The sequence below is a fragment of the Chenopodium quinoa genome, unplaced genomic scaffold (genome assembly GCF_001683475.1).
Source record: "Chenopodium quinoa cultivar QQ74 unplaced genomic scaffold, ASM168347v1, whole genome shotgun sequence".
Taxonomy (NCBI): Eukaryota; Viridiplantae; Streptophyta; class Magnoliopsida; order Caryophyllales; family Amaranthaceae; genus Chenopodium; species Chenopodium quinoa.
Genome location: NW_018743623.1, coordinates 63,774 through 85,877, shown reverse-complemented (window position 1 = coordinate 85,877; position 22,104 = coordinate 63,774). Strand labels below are relative to the sequence as shown.

The 22,104-nt window shown below is 33.9% G+C and overlaps 2 protein-coding genes across 2 annotated transcripts; both read right to left on the bottom strand.

The window, feature by feature from the left end:
• Positions 1–384: 384 nt before the first annotated feature.
• On the bottom strand, positions 385–2,319 carry LOC110683154 (ethylene-responsive transcription factor TINY-like). Its single transcript, XM_021859498.1, has one exon. The coding sequence runs from the start codon at positions 1,942–1,944 to the stop codon at positions 1,171–1,173; it is 774 nt and encodes a 257-aa protein (XP_021715190.1). The 5' UTR covers positions 1,945–2,319; the 3' UTR covers positions 385–1,170.
• Positions 2,320–10,049: 7,730 nt separating this feature from the next.
• Positions 10,050–20,883, bottom strand: LOC110683153. Its single transcript, XM_021859497.1, has 4 exons — positions 20,314–20,883; positions 19,963–20,061; positions 19,800–19,870; positions 10,050–11,466 (listed from the first exon to the last, which is right to left on the bottom strand). Exons 1-4 carry the CDS (start codon positions 20,473–20,475, stop codon positions 11,226–11,228), a joined length of 573 nt encoding a protein of 190 aa, XP_021715189.1. The 5' UTR covers positions 20,476–20,883; the 3' UTR covers positions 10,050–11,225.
• Between the last annotated feature and the right edge of the window lie 1,221 nt (positions 20,884–22,104).

The window sequence follows — 22,104 nt, the reverse complement described above, 5'->3', positions numbered from 1 at the left end:
TTGATTAAAAGCTTTTAGGAATAGTTACAAATTTACTGCAATTATTCCCTGTGTCTGTTTGCAGCCGTTTGAATTTTTATCAAGAGTGGACATTTTGTCAAATTATCATTGACTACAGTCTAAAGTTACTACAGAAATTCTCCATAAAGAAAGTGCGAGCAGTAAAAAGTAAATATATTTGTAGTAAATATTTTGAAAAAAATATGACACTAAATTAACGTTTTTTTTTTTTTTTTTTGATGATGAACTTATATTGTTTTAAACAAATGATGTAATCTATTAATCTGTACTGTAATCTATACTTAATAATAAATTAAAGAAACAAAGGTGGTACTCCTTAATATATAAATGTATTTTTGTTAGAAAAATGTTTTTTTTTATTTATTTATTTATTTTTTTGGGTGCTTAAGTATAGTCTTAAAAGAATATAAGTATATTAAGAAGATTTTAGAAGATTTAATTTCATGTTTTTATTATTTGGTCCACCTGAGTAGGGTCAAGGTTTGAAATTTAGAAACGAACCATCTCGATCAAAAGAGTTAATGAAAGTGAGACATATGCAATATGGGGTACTAAAATTTTCAATTCTTACCTTTAACTGAAAAATAAATTGATTTTGATCACTTTTCTAAATTGGCTAGTTGAATACATCGACTTTCATATGACAATTAAACTAATTTCACGAGTGGATAAAGTTCGGTTAAACATAACATGTACAACTCACAATTAGTATAATTCACAAAATATCCTTCGCAACTGGTACCTTATTTCATCTTTCAAATTTAATTATATTTAAATTCCGTACTTTGCAGACTAAAAATTTGTGTATATACTAGTATAGTCTTCAATTTTCCATAAAAAAAAAAAAAGAAAAAAATTAAAATTAAAACTTCCATGAACGAACATCTAAATTTATTGAGAATTTTGGGAGGAGAACCAAATTATTAAAAAGGGAAAAGTAAAAGGAAAAAAAAAAAAAAACATAAGGAAAGTTCTAAATTAGCTCTCCAAACAAAAAGGGGAGAACTAATATGTTTTTTTTTTTTTAATAATTCACAAAGAAAAAATAAGAATTAAAGGAAAAAAAAGGAGAGAGAATTATACACACAAAATTCATCAAAATTCACACTTACAAAAGAAATAAAATAAAAAAAGCAGCTAAGTTAACAGTCACATATAATCCCACAACAAACCTTCAAAAGTGGTTGAAATAACATTTTCAGGCACCACTGCAAAATCCCCCATACACTGCATCATCCATGGTGGATTATGATATATCCAGCCATTATTATCCCCATTATCAAAATCATACACTAACTCGCTCCCCATCAAGTCCCCTGAGTTTCCTACCGGCCCGAGGCTCGGTAATTCCACTATCTCGCTCAACTCGTCCGAGTTCCCTATCTCCATTGCTGACACCATTGATGATAGGGACGAGCACGGTGATAAAGATGGCGACAAAGACAATGAGCTGGAAGATGAAGATGATGATATATTATTATTGTTAGTAATACAGTCGATGTTTTCCATAGCTGCTGCTTTAGCAGCAGCAGCTTGCACGTCACGCGGATTTTGTGACACGGGCCGGGGTAATAACCCGGCGAGTTCGGGGAAGTTTAGGATGGCGGAATCACCCTTGATGCTAAGAGCAGCTACGTCGTGTGCTCGGGCTGCCATTTCGGGGTTAGGAAAAGTCCCCAGCCAAATGCGGGACTTTTTCCTAGGTTCCCGAATTTCTGACACCCATTTGCCCCATGTCCGCATTCGGACCCCGCGGTATACTGGGTGTTTCCCGCCGGAGTCTCGGGCTCGCTTCGGCGTCTTCGCGGGGTCCGAATTCGGAATAGAAGTGGTAGTCGTAGTATCATCTCTACCACTTCTATTGATACCAGTAACATTATTATTGTTAATGTTACTACTCATAGGTATTTGAATTTCCATCATTTTTTCTTTCCCTTACCCAATTTCAACACACTTTGGGTACTATAATTGGTGTTTATGATCTTCCCAATTGGGGAAAAACGGAGGAGATTTATGGGTTCTTTTGATTACTTGTATAGAAGTGGAAAATAGAAGCAAGAAAAATGAGAGAGGAAAGATTTTAGTGGAATACCAAAACCATATAATTTGGCAATGACTATAACAAAATGGACGACGAGTTATATTATAAGGGGGTAGGGGAGGAGAGAGAAAGAGTGGGACCCAAGGAAAAAGAAAAGTGGGGCCAGAGTAGTAGGGTAAGCTTTCCTCAAATAGAGAACCACGCAACCTCCAATTATAAACACTGTCATTCAGAAAGATGAATAGTGACATCAATATTATGTCTTTCTATAATATAATTTTTATTTTAATCTCTGTCACTGCATGTTTTGCCGTTGGTTGTACTATTGAATTATCCTCCTCTTCTCTGCTGCTCTTCTTTACTGCTAGAGTACTAGTAGTAGAGTTTACTTAATCTTTGATTCATGCAATTATGCATTTTTCAACTTATGTCGTCTTTAAAAGATTGTCTCATTCTATAAATATGTGGACACGTGAGATTACAATTATTGTGTTATATGTACGGAGTATTATTATTCATCTCTTTAAATTTCTCTATAATTGATTTTGTGTAATTGATTGAAACTTAACGAGTAAAGGCAAACAATTAGAGACGAATGAAATGGTAACAGTAGACAATAGTAGCAGGATGTACTAGTGGGTATATAATCTACAATCTTAGCTTGAGACGACATTAAATTTGTACACATGCCCCTATGACAATGACCACTACTACTACCTTCCACCTCTTTGGTCTGGATTTCCTCCTGTTTTCTTCCATATTTGATGTACTACTGTGTGCTGCCTTAATGAGGTTGGAAATACAAGCCAAGGGAAAAACTATTTAGGATAATGTAAGTTTTTTTATTTTCTCATTGGGATCGAAGCCGGAAAGGTGAATTTTAAAATGAAAATCATTACTCTCTTGTATATCTATGTATCTGCATAAACTGGCGTGAAAAAGATTGGTAATTCGTTACGTACGTGATACTTATTTGTTTATTACAAAGTATACAGTACTATAGAAGATTTTTACAATTACTTTCGTCTTAATATATTGTTTTGAATTGGAGATCCTTTATAAAAAAATCGTTCAGTCTCTCATACATATACTCTGATCCACTCTTTTGAATTAGAAAGCATGAAAGATTTGTCGACAATTTGTCACCCATTCGTTCGAATTTTTCAATGATCATTCGGTCATTCCGCATAGTAGGAATATGCTTTGTATAGTGATTTAATAACTTTAGTCTTACTTTTATATGGGCTAGAGCTAGAAAGTAATTCCAATTAATAGGAAAATCACCCTCAAGGAGTGGAAAGATCCATAAGACACTCACCTATTAGAATAACCTTTTAACGCACGCAGTAGTAATTAATCTTCTACAGCATGTTGGAGAAAGAACTATTCAATTGAAAGTTAGACTAGGGCATACTGTTAGGGATAATGGATTGGAATTGAAGAGGGGAAAAGGGTGTGAAAGACTATATAATTTTTTTTTAATTCAACTACCTTATTGATCAATATGGGAATAGGAAGCCAATAGTTGATTTAAATAAAAAATTCAACTCACTCATACATCTCTATATATGTATCAAATTAATTAACTTGTGTCTTCGAAAGTAGATAATATAATCAATACTTTATTTGACTTAATTTGAGTGGAGTTTTGACCACAATTTCTAAATTATAGAGGGTGTTAGAGACTTCCAATGGCCCAATCAAAATAAAATAAGAGTATTAATTTATGCCGAAATAATTAACCACTATAATGATACATTAATTAAGTTTGTATCATAAATATTTATTTTAAGGATTGAACTATACATTTAAATTGTGAATTTTAATATGAGAATGAGAGTATGAGAATTATTGCTTCAACTATCACACACGCTATTATTGGTGTCTAGAATGTCTATATGCTCCTCGATTTCTCTCTATCGTTCTCTTTGTGTGTGTGTGCGCGTTGGATATATAAGTGTTTCTTCCTCCTTATATTAATTTATTTAGGAGAGTAATTAATTCTGTAACATGCTTTTGATATTTATATTAGGCTTTAAGTTAGTAAAGCAGCTAAAGCCAATCAATAATAATCAATTAATGATCGATTCTACATTTCTACTTACTTGGTGTGTACGTGACCTTGTAGATACATTGTACGAGTATAATAATAGCAGGCCTATTAACTTAGTTAAACCTATAAGTTATAATTAATTCCAATCAAAAATGTATAACCACCTAATAAATTAACGTCATTGGTCAAATATGTCTCACTATCTTTAATTCTATTCGATAATTGAGTTTATTTGTTCACATAATTCCAACAATTTAAACACATTTTTACAAATACAAAACTATATATTAGTATTACAATTTTATAGAAAGTATTCAATATTCATTAATTTCATTTTGCTAAAAATAGTGAGTATTGTCTCATATCTTTCCCATGCATTAATAACCCTCTTTGAGCCACTGTTGTTTTTGTCCATTGTTGCATTATATTGGCCCTTAATAAATCAACCTAGCTAGACATATACGGAGTAGAAGTTAATAGAGTATTTTAAAACTAATTACTAATATGAACAATATTGATTTACAACTTAAAACCCTAAGTCCCTAAGCTAATTAAGGCAACACCTTTTATGCGAATAAATACAAATATTTATTCAAAATGGACCCTCAACATTTGATATTTCCCTTAGAAGCTAGTGGATATATACATCTGGTTGGTATGCGAAATCTTTCATTTTTTCCGTATAAGTTTACGTATTAGACATAATCATTCACGATCAACAGTACCCATTTAGAATGGAGATACCTTTACCTTTCTCCTCCTCAAGGGACTTTGCTCGCTAATTCGGACTGATTTAATCTGTGAGAGGTTCCAATTCGGTAAGACGCTTTTTCCTGACATACCATAAAAAAATTTTAGTTCTCCACCAATAAAAATGAAAACAACACTCCTTGCGTAACAATATACTTTGATTAATAATCGTGTTTGATTAATATGTAATTGTGTTTAATTACACCTAAGTGTCAGGGCATCGAAGGGTGAACCGTTATATATTATCTACACATGATATTAGAGCCAAAAAGTTCTTTTCTACATCTGATAAACTCTATTACATTGCACACTTTTACATTTTTTTTCTTCATGTTTTTGTTATATATAAGTGCCAAGACTCCCGATTAGGATAAGCCATTATATTATCTTCACAAATCCAAATAACCCTTTCGGATGAAAAACAAATTCTTTCAAATTATACTCAATTTGAAACAAAAATTGTTGATATATATTCAGGCAGTGGTAAATAATGTCACCATGTCTCAAAACTTGAGGATTCCATAGATTGATGCTTACATTTCTAAAAACACCACGACAAATTTAGAGATTTTATCAAAAGGCACCTTAAACTTAAATAGGGACCATAGGGATGCCCTCGTGCAAACACATTCAATTATGTTACTTTACGGAACTTACAAAGTTCAATTTCATGGTTTGATTGTTTTTCTACCTATGGATATATATACCTTGTCACGATATGTGGAGAATTATTCTTTATTTGATTGGGATTATTATTATTAGTGGATTGCTAAACATCGCCCGCAAATCTCCACATAAAGCCCACAAACTTATATTGAAGTTACAATATTGCCCTTGACCTTAAAAAAAAAAAACACAACCTCAATAAAAATCAAAATACGGGGATGTCGAGGCTCGTGGCGGCAAGGTGGTTGGCTCGTGGCGGCAAGGTAGTGGTGGCTCGTGGCGGCAAGGTGGTGGTGGCGCCAGGTCCGGCAGCCACGTCCACCGGCCTGGCGTCTGGGCAGGACGCCCAGCCACGGTGAATGGCGTTTGGGACAGGCGCCAGTCACTGTGGCTGGGCGTCCTGCCCAGACGCCAGGCCGGTGGACGTGGCTGCCGGACCTGGCGCCACCACCAGCCACGGGCCGTCCTGGCCAGGCGCCCCAGCTGCCTTAAATTTTTTTTTTTTTAATTTTTTTTTTTTTTTTTTTTTTTTTGGAAAATCAGAAAATTTTTCTAATTTTTTTTTTAATGTGTTTGATTTTTTTTTAATATTTATTAATTTTATGTGTTATTTTTTATAAGTCTAGTATATATATTTTTTATAAAATCAAATAAAAAACATAAATTTCCACATCCTAAATCAAAACATAAATTTAATAAACATAATTTAAAAAAATAAAAAAAAAAGGCAAAAAAAAAAAAAAAAAATTAAAAAGTAAGGGCGGTGTCCAAACCAGACGCCAGTGCACTGGTGGTGGCGCCTGGCCTGGACGCCAGTGCACTGGTTGAGGCGCCTGGGCTAGACGCCAGTGCACTGGTTGTGGCGTCTGGCCTGGACGCCAGTGCACTGGTTGTGGCGCCTTGCCTGGACGTCCTTGCCATGGTTCCGGCGTCCAAACTAGGCGCCACCTCGTTTTCCGTCGAAGACGACGTATCTCCGGCGACCCTCGCCTCTCCGGCCTCCCTGGGCAACCCAGTACGACTCCACATTTGTTAGATCGAGATTTGTTCACTTTGGGTACGATTTTAGAAATGGGCAAAATTGTCAAACCATGTCTAATTTGTGGGCTTTATGTGGAGATTTGCGGGCGATGTTTAACAAATCCCTATTAGTGGATTATTATTATTATTATTATATATGTTATGATCAATTTTAATTAGCCGAAAATGAATTATCGATGAGTTAATTCATGGGTTTTCTTACATTAATTTAATACGCCAAATTGTTTGCGGCATCTATTTCCAAAATTGCATGTATTAAAATATAGAGAGTGTGATTATAGGACTACCTCAATCAGAAGACTAAGATGATGGTTGAAGTCCCATCATCAATTTTTAAATTTAACTCACCACCGAGCCTCCTTAAACCCAACTTTAAATATTTCACTATAGAAAGGAGGGGTAGATAAAATATAAACCCATGATCTTCTTGTCATACTTTTAAGGTAAGGAGAATGACCTTGACAACCCTCAAGGTTTTTATTTTTTTGGTTCAACATTTGTGCATAGGAGTTAGGAAGAATATGAAGTATATGAATTTGCATGAGGATGATGCATTTGATCGTAAGGGATGGAGGACAAATATTTTTGTCGATAACTACACGGAATAATCACTTTTGGTTCATACAGCTAACCCTACTTATGGGATTAAGGCTTAGATTGATTGATTGAACATTTGTGCATAGGATCAGATACTAACACTTAAAAGTGAGGGAAAAGGACAAGGAATCTCAAAACCCCCCCCCCCCCTCCCCCAACCAAGTGCCACAATTGGTAGGATTTGACAAGATTATTAGGTAAATCCCTATGCTTACTTGGTTAAAAAGTAGTATGCTTATGCGTATAGAATGATTAAAAACTCATTTAATAAATATATAGCCTAATGGATATTAATTAGTAAGTATAATTAATTAAGCTGTGAAGTAGCCAATTAGGAGTAAAGATTAGCATGTTGATTGTTGAGTGGGGGATTATTTGTACCAATTAAGTACCAACAGCATGGGAGCCACTTAAACGAGTCAATTCGAGTTAACCCTAGCTAAGCTAGCTAGCTAGTTAAGGACTTAGGGTCCACGCCAAGATATTAAGATTAAAAAGGACTAATCATTTTCCACTTGTTTACAAACAAATTAAAATTTACTAGACAACTAATTGCCAAAAAAACTGCTACATGACGGCTAGCTAAACTTAATAATTTATTTACTAACAATTTTAATATTTTATTACTCTAATCTCTTCGAAGGATCATCTTTCATGTATTGATTGCGACAAAATTTATCTCACATATAGTACTCTTTATTGTATGTCTTAACTTTCAAAACTTTAACCAACAGAATAGTTAACAACTACACAAACTAATTTAATTAACAAACAAACTAGGAGCACAAGAATGTCGTTATTTTCACAAAACTATAGCATCAATTACAAAGTATATTCTTCTCCACAAATAATGCTAAAAATCATCCTTGGCACCATTCCAATATGGCAATATCATACCAGAATATTTGTCACATTGCTCCATTGATGTTGAATAAATAGCTACATACCCGAAAAAAGGCAGTCCATGAATTAGTATATCACTTACACTTGTACTATGATCCAAAACAGTCAATATTTAGGTTTTAGAGTTATATAAATTAAACTATTTTTTCCTAAGTATAATAGTTTTGTTTTTATATGGTCCTTTGCTTTTCACTTGATATGAACATTAAGCAAGAATATAACAAATAGTTTTCCGAAAGGTGACAACTTTTGCCATACATCTTACATTAATACTCCGTATATCAGTATTGTATTTAAGGACTAAGACGGAAAGAGTATAATAAGTCGAGAAATAGAATTCGGACACTTGGAGTGAGAAAGACAGACGAACTGATCTGATGATACTCAGCGTGGGCAACGCGTAGGTGGCCTTACCTAGGTTAAGGGTACGTAGAGAAAGAGCTCAAAAATTCTCGACATTTCATTTTCATGAAGTTTTATTAAAAAAAAATGTATTGGACGTTGGAAGAATAAGATGTAAAAAGGCAAGAATAGCATTCATAGCCTTTCACTAATCACATCATTTATATATGATTATGACTTGGGACCAAAAGTGGATCAGCCAACAATTAAATCCTAGTACTATCTATCGCCCACTTTGCTGTGATTATGTTGGTTCAATAATTCACATACATAAATTCATTATTTTTAAAGTTTTTTGGTCACTGAAATTCCTTTCTTAATTTAAGTTTTGAAGTGTACAAATTAGTTTCTAGTTATATAGTACTCGTATAATAAAAAATAATAAATCATTAAAAATCTCATAAAGTTTTGCACTTCCTAGTTTTCCCCATAAAACTTTTCTTTAAAAATAATAAATCAAAATTTACAAAAATTGGATTAATAAATACTCTCCTCATTAATACATAGGCCATACTTAGTTTTTGATTGAGATCTTTCATATTCTTTAAACAAGTTAATATCATTAGTAGCCACGTGTTAATGTTTTGTACCAAGCAACAAAGTTGCAAACGAGCTGAGTTGAGCTAGGTTGTATTCTTTTGAAGATAAGCTTGATAAGAATTGTTAGTGTTCGAGGTAACTCAAGCTTGAGCTAGGTTTTAATTTCTTATCCGAGCTTAGCTTTTGAAAATTTTGGCTTCTTTAGGCTTGTTCGAATTTTGTTCACGAACATGCTAGTTATGGAGTGGTTCACAAACCATCCTCTTTTCGAACACCTTACCAAATATTTCATCATGTGAATTTAGTGTCCAGCAAATTCACTAACAGTACAGAAAACCACAAATACTTCCAATAGGAGTAATCGGGCAAGTTTTTGAGAGGATTATTATGAACATTTATGAGAAAAGGTACATCAAAGTTACTGGACTTTATGGTGAAATTTTTTTGTAAACCAAAGTCAAAATTTATATTCATTATTTTAAACATCCAAATTAATAGAAAATTCTAGAATTACAGTATTTAAGCCAAAGTGTTGAGTTGAGTAAAAACCTTACACAGGTCAGAGGAGACAACAATAAGAGGTAGCAAATTCTTCTAGTACCAAGATGCATATCAATGAATGTTAAGATTGGTTGAATTAAGTTTTAAAAAAGTAGTACTCTACCAAGATTTGAATCAAATCTCGTCTATATCACTAACTTATAACTCTTGATGACTCGATACATGCACAAAATAAAAAGAATAAAAAAAGAAAGATGTCAGCACTTGATACACTCATGCAACATACCGCCTTCTTTTAGCCATAAATGAATCTGGGCTTCCACGACCTTAAAGATGCAGAAAAGAAAATGCACAACTTGATACGAATTGCTTTTTACATGGGCCTGTCACATGATGCAACAACCACTGTACAACAATGGAACCACCAGCATAGCAGCACCTACTCGGCTACTCCATAAGGCTTTCGTGTATAACACGAAAGTAACAACTAGTAGAGAACGAAGGAAGTATTGTGACAGATACAAACATACTCCCTTTTTTTTTTTTTTTTCCAAAAGAACACACACTTTATACTTATCAGAGCCTATTTCAGCTGTAAATTGAAGTTGAGTAACCTTTATTCATCTGAACATATAATTTTGTTATAACTAGGTGAAAAAATCTAAAAGAATCATTTTGTCAAAAGCACAAATTGCAGCTTTTAACAAACAAGGTAACAGTAGTCAAAGTCCATATATTTTTTTAACTTGGACAAAATCTTAAATGTCACAATCACCTTAGACTTCCTGTTCCTCCTGAATGGCTGCAATTAAACCACATGACTTAAAAATTGTTCATAAACTTTGCTGCCATGGATGGAATATAACAGTGAATCAATAAATCATCACAACTCATAAATAATCACCACCTGAGACAGATATTTTTCATTGTTTTCGCGATCCTCGCTGCTCCGTCCACATGATGATCATGTGACACAAGTACACATCAATTGTAGGACAATTAATAGAAATGTAAAAGAGAAAAGTTGATTTTCAAGAATTTTTCTGAAAATCTGATAATGGAAACCACCCATCTAAATTAAGGCATTGTAGGGCACAGGAATCATGTTTTTCCCTTAAAAAGGCCCATACAGGGACCATCATGGAGACATTTTACTGACCTTACTATAAATGCAAATGCACATGGAATTGCTAGATTTCTCCTCTTCTGATTTTTAATTTTTTGGGTCTGTGGGTGAATTAAAGACTGATATAGTTAAAAATATACCGGGAACCGCTCGTTATTAGCATGCATTCAGATGGCCCATGAGCATTCAATAACCAACTACAGGTAAGAGTTTCAATAAAAAATACCAGTATGCTGAAATTGCTAAATGAAACTTTGATATAATATCTCAACAAGAAAGATGTTTTGAGATTAAGCACAAAGAGGACGCTTCAAATAATTCTGAAGAGAAACTAGCAGTCAGATAAGTAGAACCACTGAAATCAATAACACAGTTGAGCTGTATAAAAGGAAACTTGTATTTTATTCCTTTATTCTTGAATCTGACAATGTATATCAGTGAAAAAAGGACTTTAACTTATATCCTATAAGATTGTTACAATGCACTTTTGCTATGGTATTGTTCAGTATTTGAATGAGAAGGAAACTAACCTTATGGAATGTTCTACAAATTCATTTTGCTATGGAGTGCGGAGGTACCATATTTTATGCTCTCCTTCTTTTAGCATTCCCAATGACTTCGTCATCACTGTCTTCAACAATTTTTTTCTTGGCCTTCATATCACCGTTCTTAGATACAAGCTTTTGTCTATTTGAACTTTCTGGTCTACTAGGTGCAGGCGTTGATTTTATAGGAGTTCCCATCTTAAGTTGTTTCTGCTTTCGTTGCTTCCTCTCAAAGGCCTTTTTGGCTCTTTCAGGAGACAATAAACCATGTTCCATCAACCTGCAAAACAGCCATTGTTATTGCCTTCATATCACAATTATCATATTATTTAGTACAAGTCACATAATTGATTCCTATATTGAAATCGATTCATAACAAAAAAAAAAATATATATATACATTCTTTTTTTTTTCCCAGATATCTGCAAGAGTGAGCACGTCAATATATATTCAAGGAATTTTCACTGAAAATCGGGCGAAATAACTCCAGAAAATCCCTAACTGCAATAGTCCAAAGCTATGAAATAACATAATCTGGCCAACTAATTCCAAGCTGTATATCAACTTGAATACCACAAGAGAACATAATAAAAAATCAAATTGTCAAAAGCTAATAATCGTTCAGCAAAAAAAGCTCCAAGATACAACAATAGAACTTTGAAATGCAAAACCAACAATCCTAATTCCTTAGAAATTGTCGGAGAATAATATTGACTCACTCGTACTTCATTCTTCATAATCAAAGAAGGGGAAAAAATATGTTGTTTGTCCACTTCTAAATTCAGGTCCACATTAGTCTAATCAGGAAATGCTGAAGCCCACTGAATAGGTAAATTTCCCGTTCTCAAATCAATCTAGCTACATATAAAGTGAAGACTGACGTTTAGAATTGACATCTAAGCTAAGGCATGGACAAAACCATCCAATTTTCAGCACGAGTGTAATATCGTTCATTACATAAGAGAAGGCATTTATGCAACCTTTGTCCCATTATGACGCATAGCCAACATCCAAACGGCAAAATTTAATGCAGAAAGCCAGCCTGAGGTTAATGGTGGAATTGAATTATGTGAATATATATGCAGAGAAAACAACTTTATGATTCAATTATTTTTATACCAAGTTTTGCTAGACAAGACTAGTCGAAAGCCTAGAAAGTTAATAATGAATCTGTAGGAAGCAGGTCATTTGACATTAGCAGTACAGCAATGGAGCCTAGGTAATTCTCTAGAGATCTAACAAATGATTTTTAGCTCCCAAAAGGAAACTAGCTCAAGGACAAGTTGTGCCATGGGTAGTATCAGAAGAGCAGAAGTGCTGAAAATATGTGGTGTTTGCAACAGTAACGCTAATCATACATTTATTCACATCCACAAGGCTTTCAGAAGCATCATCAGGACATGTCATTAAGAATGAATATCAGAGTAGGTGAAAAGATAGGAAAAATCACATAGAATTTTTTTAGAAGTTGAAACAAGAGAAATGACTCCCCCTCAACATCGTTATCATCTGGGAAATTCCATATGATAAATGTCATAAACTCATAAATCTGTGTTCTGTAAACTTTTATACGGTGGAGAATAAATAAAGGCTTGATTATCTGGTCATGAAACAATTAATCTGTATAAAATTCCTAAATACAAGGTGGAAGGCACACGGCCTTTCAAATTCCCTCATTCACTGCAATCACCTTATTCTCTTTTTTTTATTTCATTTCTGGGTATCCCAGATGTTTTAATGGCTGTGGGCTGATAATATGGAAGAAATTTGATAGCTTGAGCATAGAGTTCAACTGTGAAGTGAGTATTAATATTATTAATTAAAAATTTAAAAGAATTACTGGCAAAGTTGGAAGCTTTATTGGTGGGGAATGGATAAGGAAGAGGTAACATTGGAGCTTGTTAGCTGCCATGAAAGGGGTGGGACTCTGAGAGAAATTAATGTTTTTTAAAAAAAAATTAACGAACATTTTCATTAATTTGCATTTAAGGTCACAAAAGTTAGTTAAACGATAACAAGGATCATTCAGAAAATCAATTTTTTTAAAATTTCCACCATATGAAACTTTAAAGAATGCAGAGTCACCTCATAAAGTTTCCCATATAATTTTTTGTTAGCATGGGTGACACACAACGTACCGTGTGAGCAATAGCTGCAATACGCCCCACTAGCTCAAATATTTAATACAGACCTCTGCTTTAACAAAGACTTCGAGGACTAACCCAATTTAAACATGCAAAAAGATAGTAACTTCAACATCACGTAACCAACACCAAAAGAAGTTCAGCTGATTATGAATAAAGCAAAGGATATGATAGTGGAAGGTCCACGCCACAATTGTATATTCTACTTTTTAATCAAAAGAGTCCTTTGTCAACTATTCAAGCAAAGGCTTTCATGATTGTCTCCATTATTATCCAATACCTCTGAGGCTCTGAGTATTGTGATTTGGACAAGTAAATAAGTAGCAAACAATTAAGCAGTTGAGCAAGCACATTCAATAACTATTAAGATGTTGCTCCTTATCGAATAAAAGAAGGTCAGGTAATTAATCAAGTGGGCTCTGCAAGTCCTTGCAGTAGTTGGTAGGTTTATTTTCACGGTATTAATCAAATAATATGGAATGAAGCAAACTTAACTAAAACACAGAGGATTAAATCAGATGAAGACAAACTCTACAAAGTAGCAAAGAAATTCCCGACTAGAAATGTCCTGATTGACAAACAAAGGACCAGATTCAACAATGAGTAGTCAATTGACGTTCTTAACCTGAGTGTGAAAAGTAATAGAGAGAGCTAACTAGACAAATTTGGTTACCTAGATGGTAGAGTAGCTTAATCTCTGAAGGTCTATCAGTAAACAAAATAGCTTATCCCAATCATATCCTTCCAAGCACAACACACGGTGATCCATACTGGGTTTTTTTGTTGTTATTCAAGGGAGGCAATCATTATACAAAAAAGGTCATAAGTTATTCACTCTGAATACTCATTACACTGCATAAGGGTATTATAAAATATTAGCTATTAGGCATGGAAACTTATTTTGAGGAGCTTCTCTATTGTGTCCCCAACATGTCATGAGACATTATTATACCACTGAGCATTGTCTCTGAGAAATAATTGGTGCTGAGTGGATTGTCAGAAACATTATACAGCAATACCATTACAGAGTTCCATTCCCTTGGATGTCAGCGTCACGGAACCGAAAGCATCATGCTATATAAGCTCATAATACCAATAGCAAGACCAACCACCATGAGTATGCTCCTGAATGCACTAGTCTACACCCAAGATATGGCATACAATTTTGTCCACAGGGTACGTCTCAATAGTCCAGACCACCAATAAATAAGCTTATCATCACTCACCAGCTTACGAGACAGTTCGCTGATGCAAATGGTGCCAAAGAAAGTAAGCAACTACAGTGAACCAAGTGTTAATAACTCTTGTAATGGGACTACTAAAGAAACATATAGGGATCTCAAGTCCAACTATATACGTCTAGTATGGGAGGCTGTGCAAATTCAAGTGCATTGGGGAGGTATGGCTCATCAACACTTTTTGATGAGTGGAACAGAGCATAGGCGTATAAGGTAGCACCATACTGACTTCCAGTCATCCCATATGAGCTTATAGCAACAGCCGCCAAACACAGGCACCAGGTATTTTAAAAAAGGTCTACTTTCATTAAAAAAAAATATATATATATACTCCTAAAATAATAATAAAAATAGAGGAGCACGAACAAAATGGATATATCCACTTCATAAACTAAATTTTGGTTCAAGAACTCAAGAAAACAGAGGAAGCACTAATCAGATACAAGAAGTCAAAGTGGAATACAAAAACAATTAAATGTTTAATGTACTCATTTTAAGTTTGCACAATACATTGATGTCTTCCTCAAAATGGCAAGTCTTGAGGAAAGACAATAATAGCATGAGAAGGGGAAAAAAAAAAAAAAGTTTGTGAGAAAGAAAGCGGACAATTCATAAAACATATAATCAGACATGTATCATTCTAAAACACAATTATACTATTGTAAATAAGAAGGTTTCCAACTGATGACTGGTGAGATGGGGTTTTGGTGCTACCCGAAAAGAGTCAAATATTAACACTGTATAAAGTTGTCTCTAAATAGAGAAATATGCTTTCATGGTAATTAAACAATTATTCATCTTTCTAAATGTCCTTTTACTTAGCCCCGGGAACACCATACAAGTGGGTTGAATGGTCAAGTCAATCCATTCTTCTCTGAAATATTTTTACCAGAGAATTACATCTTCACTGGATATTATGTCACAGGATAATAGGGTTTTTTTTAGGAAGAAAAGAATATTCATTAATAAGGATATCAAGAGCTACAATTCTACAAATAAGGAAGCAAATCAAGGGGGAAATCAGAACTCATTACACTGAAAGGAGACATGCCAAACAAATGCTCATGAGAATTTGACTGTAGTTTAGCTAAATAGAACACCAAATCGCATAACAAAGCCAAGAATACTATCAAAAACATTCCTCTCAAACCCAAGCACCCATATATTAGCAAACCCACCGCAAAACTGTGCGCCACTTTAGCCTCCCAAACTTCACAGGAGCATAAATGATCCAAAGCATTTAATAGGAAAACCCATTAACTCCCTACCAAACTACAAAGCCTCTGACATAGGTAAGTCAGTGCACCTAACAACCCAAAAACAAGTTATCCACAAGTCTCCCCAAAACAGGAAAGAAAAGGCACACATGAAGAGATGATAATTTGTTTGGCCTCCAGGCAGATTTTCAACAGTACTGAGTTTCTCAAACAAAAAACCCACACAATTTCAGCCAGCTCAGAGCCTTAGCCTTCCAAAGAATAATAGTAAGAGGTAAAGATGGTGAACTTAGAATTTTATGTAAATAATTATACTATAGAATCAAGAATGCCCCACTATTTAGTCAGCTCTCCAAACTCCCAATCATAAAGGGCTATTTAAAACGAAGGTTCCAACAAGACTTAAAACCGTTCCTCCCCAAAAAATGTTATTAAGTTTGATGGGTAACTGACAACAAATAGAGGCAAGACAAAGGGATACTAGAGAAGTTCCCACAAAATAATATTATCTTCATTATCCACTTTGTATTTGACCAAGCAAAAGGCGAGTGATGATAAACTCCCACAGGCTAGTATAGTGAACACTAGTCCTAGTTAACACATCCAAACCATCGTAGAAGATCATACACACTTTGAATCACTCATTTTCTCCATGCCAAAGAGAACCAATTTCATGCAACACCTCAACTATTATCCCACTAAAGAAATGCTTTTAGATACCAGCCTACCAAAATCCAAGCTTCTTCCTTAGACCTACCATTGCATTTTCTCTAACAAGAAGATCTCGCTTCTCTTCATCTACTCAAGGTCATAAGAAATCTCTCAATATCCTCTACAATCTCCTACTACAAAAACTTACTATTTTACAATTTATACATTGGCTAACCCAAAATTCTTACATAATACATCCCTGTTTAAATAAAATTACAATTCTTAGAGAATGACACATTTTTAAGGAAAGATATAGAGGTAAGGCTTCACCTACTCTTTATTACCCATATAACCTAATCTAACCCCTTTCCTCCCCATTCACTCCACAAAGTAAGGTCATTTATAGTATTTTTATTAGTAAAACTTACCAAATTTAGAAGTGTTGAAATTTTTTGGAAACATCTCCTTAGACAATTGTTGGAAATTCAAAGGATATCAATTTTTATTACTAAAATGTGGACAAATTAGAATATGTATATAACAACAATCAAAGTGTTGCAATTATTAAGAAACGAAGGATGTACTTAATAATATATAGACCAATAGACCTAATTCTTTAACATTCACTAATGTCAATCTCTCATTTTTATGAGCAATTCATCATCTTTCATCTCCTCTTCTCTAATCATACTCTAGTTTATTCTGCAGACCTTCAGAAGTACGTACTAATTAGAGCTGGTGAGGTGTCGATTTTGAAGTCTTAAGCTGATTTCTTGGGTTATGGGATGTAGTTCTTCCTTCAACCTTTGTGGGTCTTCTTCTTGGTGGTCAATTACATGCACTTTTGTTTATGTTCCCATTACTGTGATTAAAAAAAATAATAAAGCTTGGAAACCAAAGCTTTTAAACATCCTATCCAGCCTGCCTATTTACATTTTGTCCATGTTCCAATCTTCAACTCAAGACTCTTAAATATATTTTCTCCTATCCCAATGACAACATCATATACAACCTCCGCCCACTAAAACTTCATTTGACACCTAAGTTTTGGTCATTTTAGCTGGGTATTTTTCTTCAACCAATGGAAACTAAAAGTATTCTACACAGCCGGGGGGGGGGGGGGGGCATCTAATCTCCATACCCCGAAAGATTTGTGAAATCGCCACAGTGTGCACAACTTCAACTAAAAAAAAAAGAGCCTAAAAAATAAAATCCAATAGAGGGGGAGAGAGGATCAGCCATTTACAAAGTCCTTTAAATTTTTGGACAAATTTTATTCACCCAATTTGTTATAGACATGAAAATCAGATTTGTAGAAATGAGGAAGAAGAAAAATTGGGGGAAATTTGATAATTGGTTGCCCCTGCCAGCTAAAAGCCTTCCCTGTTTCTTGATTGGTTTAGCAGTCCAATTAAATCACCACTAAGATTACAACCTCGGATCTTTTCTTGGAAGTAAAATGAAACTCTCTCAAAAATTCTGCTTCCATTTCTCTAATTAATCTATCCTCCTCCTTCAATTGATTTTCCTTAACTAAAGTGCCCCTCCCCTTAAGGCAAGTCTTTTACACATATGTATCTCCATACTCATACCACAGTAGATTTGTTTCAAAAATACTTTATGGTGAAGTCCAAGGAATTGCACTCAAAGACTTTCTGTCTGTCTATTTACAATCTCCATAAGTCATATATGTATACCTAGTTTTTAAAAACACAAACCCTTTAGGGACAAATTTTGCTTCTTCCCATTCACCTTCCACCTTTAAGACTTCAATGTTCAACTTCCATTCCTCATTTAGTCCTTATATTCCTTCTACCTTCAAATTCAATCTCTCAGTTAATTATATTATGTTCACAATATTTTCTCCTCCATTTTCAACTTTGATTAAACTGTAATGAATTCAATTGGAACCTTCACATTTTCCAATAATGAATCAATAAGTGAAAGAGGTGAGCTTAAAATGATAGGATTTTGTACTGTTAATGATTTGTTATTAGATGAATCAATGGTACATCTAATTGTGCAGCTACATCTTAGTTTTCCTCCCTTGCCACAACCTTAATTCCTTTTTGGATATTTTATTATATAATGTGTATACCATCACTTTTTGATTTTAAATAATTCCCAATTTCCCTAGATGTAGTGAGTGTGTCACATGAGCCAAACACCTACTTAGCTTCCAAGATCAGCACTCTAATATATGACAATGACCTGAGTTACCTGATGCTATATGGCAGTAAATGATTACTCATATCAAAACTCTGGAATGCCAATGACAAATCCTGATACAGGCATGCAGCCATAAGAATCTTGAGGTTGAAATTGTATAACTCCATCTCAACCCATGTCTAAAATCAGCTTCTAATCATGTTATGTCATTATATACCATATCATGTAAAGCATTCCTCTTCCCCAAAGCCTAAGTGAAACAAAATCCATAGCCTGTTGTAATAACCGAAGTGCACGAAATTTTACTCCTAAGGTAGCTCAGAAGAGAAATATACGTAAAAACGCTGCTAACCCAAAGAGAATTTAGGTTACATGGTTCATAATTCAGAATAGAATTGCATCTAAAGACAGTTTAAACCATGGCAAATCAACAGTGATCCTCTTTATTGCCAAGAGAGAAGTTGAATTTGTGATCATCTATTTTTTTTTCATCCGTTGTTATGCTAAGGAAACCAGACAGTAGTTCAACAAATCCTACTTTTGCTCAACATTTTAAGGCCTCTGCTGCACTTTGATGCTGAGAAGACATGGCTGGTCATTTATGCAGGAAGAAAGAAAAAAGAAGCAAGCTGTATAATAATTTTTAGCTGAAACAGTGTGCATTGTGCAGTTACAAGTCATGCTACTTTATGTAGAGAAATGATGTATTAATGTTTTGCTTGTATGAGTTAAGAAATTTGATTGCACAAGAAGAGTTTTAGCACTCAAACCTTCCTCAAAGATGAGAGTGCAAAGATATTGATGCAATTTGAAGTGACACTTATGCGATTTTAATTGTATTTGGTTGTCTAACTTTTGTTCAATGATTATCAACTTATTTATTAAGTAAAGGAAGAGCAACAATTATTTAGATATTTAAAACATACGTTGCCAAAAACATTGGTTAGAAGACTTAAAACTAATTTCCACCTCAAGAATGCATGATTGACATGCACAGTGATGCTAATCAATCCTAATTCCAAAGTCCTAGGTCTCCTAACTCGGTCAGACAAGTAGCGCGATATCTCTTCTTCACATAATGCACTTTACATAATATCCCCATAGAATACTCATTACAGCAACAACCCAAGGCCGAACAAAATAACAATAGATGCACATACCATCACAATAAGCACAGAACTTTATAATGCTCACCAGAATTCCGCCATTTCGCTACTTGGTATCTGTTTTGACAACGATTCATAGAATATCCTCAGGGGCTCTCTCTGTCAGATAGATCACATATAAATAAGTTACACCAATGTGACAAGACATATGCTATAATGAAAAATTATATCAATAATTCAATCCATTATACCTCCTCTGGAGGGTCATATTTCTGTCCTGTCAAACTGAAAACCTTCTTCTCCCTTTTCTTCTTAACAGGTGTTGCAGGTACAACTGCTTTCCCTTTCTCCTTCAAATTCAAACAATGACAAAAACAATAATCAGCTGTATTATAGTTACGAAAGCCTATGTTACTCGGACTTTTCATTTCACGTCAAGTACCCATGTCTAGTCCTCCACACTCCAAAACAACAATAATCCACTTACCCACATGGATAAACAAACACCCAATAAACCAATATGTAAAATTGACAATTTATAATATAAAATTCATTAATTAATCCAATAGAAACAAAGAATCATAAAATCAGAAAATGGGTACCTCAGGTTTTGCAGTTTTTACTGGGACAGACTTATTAAACTTGGAATCAGCAACAGATTTTGAAGGTTCAATCTTTTTCTTTAAAATGGGTTTGCTTGAAGAAGATGAAGGCCCAGCTTGATTCCTGTTGATGGGCTTCATCTTCACAGAAGCACTTGCCATTGAAATCAAAAAAATTAAATCTTTTTAATGAATTTTTTTTTGTTTTTTAGAATTAAATTAAATTGAATTTTCAGACCATCAAAATAGAGTATTGCAATGGATAGATCTGATCAAAATCAGGGTTTTTATCATGTCTAACCCCTTCTCACTTTCTCTCTCCACCTCCCCTGTCTGGTAATGGAATTTGGTAAAGAAGCAACCCAAACAAAAAAAATTAAATAAAAAAGATAATAAAAATTAATAAAAGGGAAAGGGTTAATTGTGAAAATGGTGAAACTTTTTCTGGGTGAAAAAAGGTAGAAGGGGCAAGAGGGCATTGAATATTGAGTGGTTAATTGTAGTTTTCTGTTCATGATATCTGCCATTTTTCTTACGTTTCTCGGAGATTAGTGTGTCCGTATTGTAGATTCGTAGGTGATTTTTTGCATTTTGATGGGAAAGAGTATAAAGATTAGGGTTTTTTTTTTTTTATTTTTTTAAGAAAAAAATATAGGTTTTGTAAGAATTGTAAGAATTATGGACATTCACGAGTAAATTAAAGTATAAAGATATTATTGGCATAAAAAAACTTTGACCAATAATTAAAGGGTAATGTTATACATAGCTCTAAGAGCTGCATATAAGCATTTAATATATTTCCTTTTTTAGTTTTAAGTTGGGAATTTATCGACAATTCACGAGTAAATTGGTGTAATTAATATTTATTCAATGTCTGTTTTTCCACTTTTTCCATAATTAAAAATTAAAACAATTGAATATCAACAAATACGGAGGTAGTATGACTAGTATCTCAAAATGAGATGTTTTGGTTCATACCAATTACTCCATATATACTTTCGGGTGCTGGTAAAGTATGTGCACCAAGGGTGGTTTTTTTTTGCTCATTTGATAACTTTTTTTTAAAAATGAGCAAAAAAAAAAAATTACATCAGCAGAAAATACCCTTATCCGAACGTATAAACTTTTTTTTTAGGTTTATACGTTCTCAGAGCTATTTGATAAACTTCAACATGTACATTGATGTATAAGAAAAAGAAATATTAAGAACAATCTTTTGTTTTTTGAATACGAGTAATAATTATGAGACAAGCTTTTTTATTTTTTTTAAGACATGTTGAATTGGTTTCCAAAAAAAAAAAAAAAAAAAACATTGTTAAATTTGTATTAATGTGTATTTTTTTCAAGACTAAAATTGCTAAAATTTATAATTTACAAAGATTCTATTTTCATAATTTTTACAAATAAAATTTAAAGATAAAAAGTAAATTAAAATAAGAAGACTTGGTAGCAAGTCCCTCGAGTAGGGTAGAGAGAAAAGGCAGTTACTACGTGTTACTGTGGTCGAAGTTGATTATGTTGTCACAACTTCTGTTTTCTGTAGTTTGTGGATGCTAACGAATCAATTGATCAACGATGGATGAACAATTGGTGAAGGAATGGGAAAATTTAAAATTGACGGAAGAAGAAAATTTTGTTTTTCGTAATTCTGAGGAAAACGTGGATGAGAGGGCTTCCAATCCTAGAATTGCTCTGTCCTTGGTGGGTAAATTACTCACAAGGAAACCGTTTAATTTCGAAGCGATGAAGCGTGTACTTAAGAATCTATGGCGGATCGATGATAATGTCGCG

Excerpts from the sequence above, each read along its gene's own strand:
- LOC110683154 (XM_021859498.1), bottom strand. The coding sequence starts at position 1,944 with ATGATGGAAATTCAAATACCTATGAGTAGTAACATTAACAATAATAAT.
- LOC110683153 (XM_021859497.1), bottom strand. The coding sequence starts at position 20,475 with ATGGCAAGTGCTTCTGTGAAGATGAAGCCCATCAACAGGAATCAAGCT. Across the intron at positions 20,062-20,313 it reads TAAAAACTGCAAAACCTGAG|GAGAAAGGGAAAGCAGTTGT; the intron begins GTACCCATTTTC and ends TTGAATTTGAAG. Across the intron at positions 11,467-19,799 it reads AGCGAAATGGCGGAATTCTG|GTTGATGGAACATGGTTTAT; the intron begins GTGAGCATTATA and ends GCTGTTTTGCAG.